Source organism: Carica papaya, chromosome 5, assembly GCF_054855325.1.
Source record: "Carica papaya isolate Zhongbai chromosome 5, ASM5485532v1, whole genome shotgun sequence".
Taxonomy (NCBI): domain Eukaryota; kingdom Viridiplantae; phylum Streptophyta; class Magnoliopsida; order Brassicales; family Caricaceae; genus Carica; species Carica papaya.
Window position 1 is genome coordinate 34,463,679 of NC_142313.1, and position 7,362 is coordinate 34,471,040.

Genomic DNA, 7,362 nt, shown 5'->3' on the forward strand with positions numbered 1-7,362 from the left:
TTATTTTTTAATGCTAGCGACGTGTACAAGTTCAAAAAGGCAATCAACTTAAACTAATGGTAAATAGACTATTTTGTAGTAATGCAACCAATACTAGACAAAAATATATTTTTTCAACTTGTTAATCTCGATTCGACTTTGTCAAAGATCGGTCTCCAAGTTTGGACTAACAATGGCTACATTCCTAGTGGAATCCTATCTTAATCAATAACAATTATATATCTATAAAATAAAAAACTATACACATATTTTATTTAAATAATATAAATTAAAATTTAATTTAAGATTATATCTTTTTGTGAAAAAACCATGAAGGTTGCAGTGGTGTAACAAATTGACACTATATACAGAAACTTATTGTACATTTTCTTTTAACTTTATAAAACTAATTGTCATACATTTTTCTTTGAAATTTCCGTAGAAGGTAGTGAAAAGAATATAAATAGATTTAATTAACGATCCTCAAATATTAAAGATACATGCATAATTTGCCCAAAAATAAAATGTAATAGGAAGAACAATCATTACTTTCACTTCTCATTACACATTTTAATTGCACAAAGAATATGACAAGTCAATATCTGAGAGTCCTCATAATATTGTTAAATAATATACTTATTATTTAACTATAACGTCCCCCATCATCCCCAACACGAAAGATAGCAATTATTAACCATCTTAATTATTCCTTCATAAAACTAAAAAATTTATTCTTTGTGACAGAATGGGAACTTCACGTATAACAATTGTTATCTTTACATATAACAATTAGATATGCAAATAAAAAAAAAAAAAATTAAATTAGAGGCCAGAGGTGAAGGGAACATTGGTGGCCGGCAACCAAGAGTTACCGGCGATGAAATTACCAACAGTGAACTTGGAAGCCTCAGATGAAGAAGTAATGACACGGTAACCCGGCCACTTGACCCGGTTCGAGGTTGAAGATCCAGGACCCGTGTTCATATACTCTCCATAAAACAATGTCTTAAGTGCAAAGTCACCGCTCCATTCAAGCCAGCCTGCCGGTTGTATCAAATCATCAAGAAAAGTTTTCATGAAAACAGTTCTTGAATACTCTTTCCATGGACGGCCCAGATATGTCTTGACAGAGCTCAGAACGGGTTTCAAGTCGGAAGCAGCGGTGACCCTGCAGTTGTGGATGATGATGCCGGTGTTCTGGTTCGGATCGGATCGGCCCTGGGCGGTGATGGTGTTGGTCTTGTTGCGTGGTTTGCGGGGGAAGATGTTGCAGTTTTGGAGAACGACGGCGGCATTGCCGAAGATGAAATCGACAGTGCCATATATGTCGCAATCTCTATAGAATTGGCGATCGGAGTGGACATAGAGGGTGTCTTGGTAGCCTTCGAAGCTGCACCTGTAGAAGACGGAGAAGTCGGAGCCGGAGCGCAGCGCCACTGCTTGGCCGTTTTCTGGACCGGCAGTGTTTTGAAATGTTATGTCACGAGCGATGAAGCCATCTCCAACAACAGCTGTAATTAATAACAAATTAAATTAGAAATTATTATAGATACATGATTTAAAGTACTAAATAATAAATTATTTAGAATGACATAATGAATTAATTAACAAATGACTCTATATGGGTTTTGGTAATTATAACTATAAGTTAATTTTCACGACTTAAAATAACCTAAAAAATATATATGTATGTATATAGTCATGGAGTTGAACTGATCAAAATATATTGCTATCAATGAGTTATTAAATTATCTATGGAAATTAATTAGAAAGTTTGATTAATCTTAAACCGGACCTACCTACGTACCATTAAACCAAAGCTTTTCCAAGTTTACAACTAATTAACTGACTGAGTTTGGAGGGCACATCTTCAACAAATGTTTAATTTTAATATTTACTTTTCTTGATAAAGACTTTACTTATATATATATATATATATATATAAATATAATATGAATATATCGTAAGCCCTTAAACCCCACTTAGAAGAAAGTCAATATACATATATATACATATATGTATATATTATAATTAGCTTGAGAAATTTTTGCTCAATCCAGCTTATTGTTCAGGTACTTGTTTCTGTTGCGTCAATAGGATTTAGATAATAATTAAAACGAAATAAAACTAAACATCGAAAACAATTAATTAACTAATTAATACAAAAATTAACTAAATTGTGAAGACGTCAAAATCATTTCATGTATGAACACTTTCCTCGAACGAAACAAACTTTGGACAATTCCTCATTGACGAAGTGTTTGGTTGGCAAATAGCAAGAATTAAACTTATTTTTATTTCATCAAACTGCTGAAGAAAAAATAAACATAAATAATATCTAAGCATAATAATAATTTAATAATCATTAAAAATGATAATTTGATCAGCTTCAGTTAGATTTTTTAAGCGGGGCATAGTTCTAAATTTGTATTTATCAAAATTCTCAGAGAATTCACCCGCTAGCCCCTCCTTTAAGGTAAAAATAACTCATTATATATGATAAATATAATTGCTTTAAAAGAACTTAAAAATTATGAAATAATTACTATTATATTTTCAAATTAATTAAGAAGAGGCAATTAAAATGGAAGCTTTTACTTTTCTTTCAGACTAAAAAAATCTGAGTAAATAGAAATTTCCGCCCAAAAGCTGCATGGTGCATGACTTTGAAAAATCTTTAGATATTCCAAAGCTCAACTAAGTTAGCAAATTCTGTAAATGACATTTTGTAAAATATTCAAAATTAAACAACTTAATAGTTACTAGTTTGAGCCAGAAATTGATACTGAAACAAGATCTATTGTTTGAAAACATATCTAAATCATTGGAGTCAGTGATCTTGCATATAATGAAAGAGGATTATGTATAGTATATGTATATATATATATATATTATTTATTTATATGTAGTAAATGTTGTGCTTACCCACGGTGGCTGAATTGAAGGTTGTACTTCCGCCGCCAACACTCTTGCTCCCTGTGATAATAGTCTTGCCAATACCATCACCCACCAACATAATATTCTTCAACTTGCTTCCAAACTCAACATTTTCCTTGTAAGTCCCTTGTTTCACATATATCACATATCTACTGCTTCCCGATCGCTTCGACGCAATTGTAACCGCCTCCTTTATTGTCGTCACGTCCCCCGAGCCATCTTTCGCCACCACAATGTTTGCCTGAGATGCAGCAGACGAAGACTGCAGCAGCTTCCTGTCACCGGGCTTCACCCATGTTGGGAACCCATCTTTGGGTGGCGGAGGAGCATAGGGTGCCTTGTTAATGGCCAAAGCGTTGCTAATCAACATGGACACGTTGTTTGACATTAAGGGTAAAAGATAATCAGGTACACCGAGCTCCATAAACCCAGCTCGGCAGGTATCGAGATTGGTTAGAGCTGTGCTGAGCCATGTTTGGATATCAACTTCAGTGCACTTGGTGGTAGGGTCGAGTGTTTTGGTGAGCTTGAGGATGGTGTAGTCATAGAGCTTAAGGCAATCAGCCCATGCAGCCTTCTCACGCTCATTTCGGCACTTTGAGCCGAGGGAGAAGGTGTGGTTATGGGCTCGCAAGGCGCGCTGAAGTGCGAGCCGCATGGAGATTTTAAGGAAGTCGGGATCGGTTACTATGGCCGTATGGCTTGGGTCGTGGGTCAAGAAATATTCACATGGTTGTGGATAAGGTGTTTTGCTGCACCATGAGGCTACTTCCTTGGGCAAGTAGCCATAGATGGTGGAACATAGGAAAAAAGGCACCAATACAAGTGTGATAAAAGTTCTTAGTGCCATGGATATATGTATATCTTTTGTACCGCTATACTAGATGATTGTGTGTTTCGAGTCTTGATTAATTGTTAGCTTTATATAGAATTTTGAGGATAGGGTTTGGTATATCAATGGAGACTAAAGATGAAATGGAGGTGTAGAACTTAATTTGATTATTCATTTTTAAATTTTAATGTCCAATTATCCAATTAATTGAACGTAAATGTTAATAATATATACATGTATGTACGCCTAATGCTCACATAATAATTTGGTAGGCATGTAGCAAAATTTAATTGGAATTAATTATTTGAACGAAATCTATGTATCATATATAATGTGTGTGTGTGTGTGTGCGTATGTGGCTGTATTTGTATATGTATTAGTTGGTAATTAATGGGTTTTTAATATATATTGACTTGAGAAGGAAGGAGGAGAAATGTTATGCCATTAAACCGCGTTGAAATTTTAATATTCATGCGAAAAGAATAATGATCAGAAAGTATTGGTTTGCATGAACTTAATTGGTTGAGCTTACTTCTTTATTCCAAGTTAATGACATGAACAACAGGGAAGAGGTGCTTTCAATCAATCTCTCAAGTCCAAAGTCAAGACTTACTGGTTCAACTAGTTGGTATTTTGTTAATTATGTAATTCAATTGGCAAAGCTGATGAAAACAGTGGGTTTGATCATTTACGTAATGTATTTATATTTGTAAACATTTGACTTGATCGTTTGATTAATTATAGTAATCACTTTAGATTTAATAAATAAAAATGTGATAATACATTAGTGTGTATTAACTCAATTATTTTTCTTTTTTACTGTTAAATTTTAGTCCTATGATTAAATTTTCAATATGCAAAAGGCCTGTGTAGAACTAAAGCTTCTTCTCAGTATTAATAACTAAAACCACAGTTATTAATCAATATTTTTTGTTGAATAGTTACTATTTTAGTCTATTTTCATGTGAGTATAAATTCCAATATATATATATATGTGTATGCATATACACAGTTATATTGTAGCTCAACTAATGTTTGGAATTGTAATTAGAATGCTGAAGGTAGGTGATATGGAGGAGGTATTTATGTTTGACTTGCCAACTGGAAGATTAAAAATGCTCAAGAGGTATTAATGAATTGATTATTGGACTATTTCAATTACCCTATCTTTGACGTTTATGCTAATAGCAGCCCTTCCAACTCCTTTCATACATATGATCATCTTTCTTTTTCTTTTTTTCCAGAAAGACTTCATATGATCGTCTGTATATGTATATAATATATTATATATGAAATTTTTTTTCTAACATATATTTTTACTATATGAATGTATATCATCCTTTTATTTTTATTTATGTACACTCGCAAAGCAGTAAAAATGGGGATCTGACACTTTTTTATATTTATCATACAATCTTTTTCAGCACAAAATTTGTATGTATGTACTTATGTTTAAGGGTTAGTTTTTTATTAAATGACAAAAAATTATATTTATCATTTAGTAGTAGTTTAGAAGATTTTGTAAATTATAGAATTAAATTAATACATGATTATTTTAAGAGTATTCATATATCATCAAATTATATTCAAAAAGCAAACTAAACCATTATGTTCCACTCGGATTAGATCAATACAAAGATATTTTAATTCGATCCTTATTTTAGGAGAGATAAAATTCGTAAAACTAACTCAATTAGATACAATTTAGAGGTGAACATATTAACATAATATATATATATATATGTATAAACCATCTCTAACCCTAATTTTAGGTTTGAAAAATCAAAACCAAAGCCAAAGAATAGAAGAGAAGCCAATTTCTCTGCACGTGACTCTATCTTTGCCTATTCCATGTGGTTAACAAGCAAATGCCCTAAACTCTTCCTCCTCCCCCTACTCGGTCACTGATTGTCGCGACTCCCCCATGGCCCACAATCTCTCAACACTATAGACTTCCACCTTTCCGATGTGAAACATGTTGGAACAATTTGATAAATAGAATTTGAAGGAAGAAACTTTCTGCAAATAAAGAACATAAAAATTGTAGAAAAACTTGTTGTTATCTGCTATATTATTGCAGAACTAAACTTGCCTTCATATAGGTTTACAACCAAACTAAAAATGCTAAAAATACTCACCCTAATCTCTAAAATTCTACCACTAACAACAAATTAACAGAAGCAGAAAAATATGAAAACTAATTGCATAAGATCAGGAAGATATCAATAAAAATTATTTAGCATAAAATCTATGAAATATCTGCAACATATTTTGATTAATTCTTGAATTAATCTTTAACACTCCCTCTTGATTCAAAATTACACACACCAAGAAGATTTCTGAAATCGATAAACTTTTATTTGGATAATGTCTTTGTGAGTATATCAGCTAATTCCTCGTTTGTGTTGCAATACTTCAAAATAATCTCCTCTTTAACAACCAAATCACGAATAAAATGGAACTGAATATCAATATGTTTTGGTCTGCTGTGAAAAGTTGGATTTTTTTGTCACAAAAATTGTTGCTTTGTTATCACAGAATCTCTGTTGCTCTTTCCTGCTTTTACTATAATTCTGCTAGCATTCTCTTAAACCAAATGGTCTGACAAGCTACTGAAGTGGCTGTTATATACTTAGCTTTTGAGGAAGATAATGCTGTTGTGGCTTGCTTATTTGAGTTTCAAGTAATTACTCCTTATCCAAGAATAAAAACATTTACTGAATACTCCGTCTATCATCCAATGAACTAACCCAATCACTATCCATGAACTCACATAAATTGAAATTAGAAACTTTTGAGTACCAAATGTCATAATCCACAGTTCCAGCAACATAACACAAGACCTGCTTTACCGCTCCAAAATGAACTTTGATGGACTTTGCATAAACTTGGAAATTATGCCAATAGAAAATGTAATATCGGGTCGAGTGTGAGTTAGATAAATTAATCCTCCAACCAAGCTTCTAAACCTTTTAGCACCAACTATTTCTCCCCCATCTTCATGCTATAATATTTCATTGACATTTATGGGTGTGGCTGCATATTTGAAATTAATCATGCCAATTTCTTAAGAAGATCATTAACATATTTTCTTTAGGAAATAAAAATTCCATCTTCAACCTATTGAACTTCAAGGCCAAGAAAATAACACAACATACCCATATTTGACATTTCAAACCCATGCATCATACGTGATTTAAATTCAATTACAAGAACTAGAGGAGGTTGTATAAATGATATGTAATATCCTATTGGTACCCAACTCGCACAAAAAAAAAAAGAAAAATTAAAAATTAAAAGAATATATAATTAAAAGAAAAAAAAGGATAAAGAAAAGAAAAAAAAATAAAATAAAAGAGCCTAAAGGTGTACACCTCTGGGAGCACAAGGAGACTAGGTGGAAATTATATAGATACATATATATGTATGTATATATAATTTATAAAGACAAAAAAAGAAGAATGTAGAGAGAAAAAACTAAGCGGCAAATATGTATATATATGTAACGAAAGAGTAGAAAAAAAAAAGAAAGAGAGGAAGAGAGCTGAGTTTGAGCGAGTGAGAGAGGAGGCCGAGCTGAGTGAGGATCAGGGCCGAGAGAGCAGAGTAAGGGG

At 32.5% G+C, this 7,362-nt stretch overlaps 1 protein-coding gene across 1 annotated transcript; it reads right to left on the reverse strand.

Moving 5' to 3' along the window:
- Window positions 1-660: 660 nt before the first annotated feature.
- Window positions 661-3,855, reverse strand: LOC110808373 (Plant invertase/pectin methylesterase inhibitor superfamily). Its single transcript, XM_022033859.2, has 2 exons — window positions 2,905-3,855; window positions 661-1,490 (listed from the first exon to the last, which is right to left on the reverse strand). The coding sequence occupies exons 1-2, from the start codon at window positions 3,764-3,766 to the stop codon at window positions 802-804; spliced, it is 1,551 nt and encodes a 516-aa protein (XP_021889551.1). The 5' UTR covers window positions 3,767-3,855; the 3' UTR covers window positions 661-801.
- Window positions 3,856-7,362: the final 3,507 nt, after the last annotated feature.

Coding starts and splice junctions, on each gene's coding strand:
- LOC110808373 (XM_022033859.2), bottom strand. CDS start 3,766: ATGGCACTAAGAACTTTTATCACACTTGTATTGGTGCCTTTTTTCCTA. Junction 1,491..2,904: donor CTTCAATTCAGCCACCGTGG/GTAAGCACAACA, acceptor TATTAATTACAG/CTGTTGTTGGAGATGGCTTC.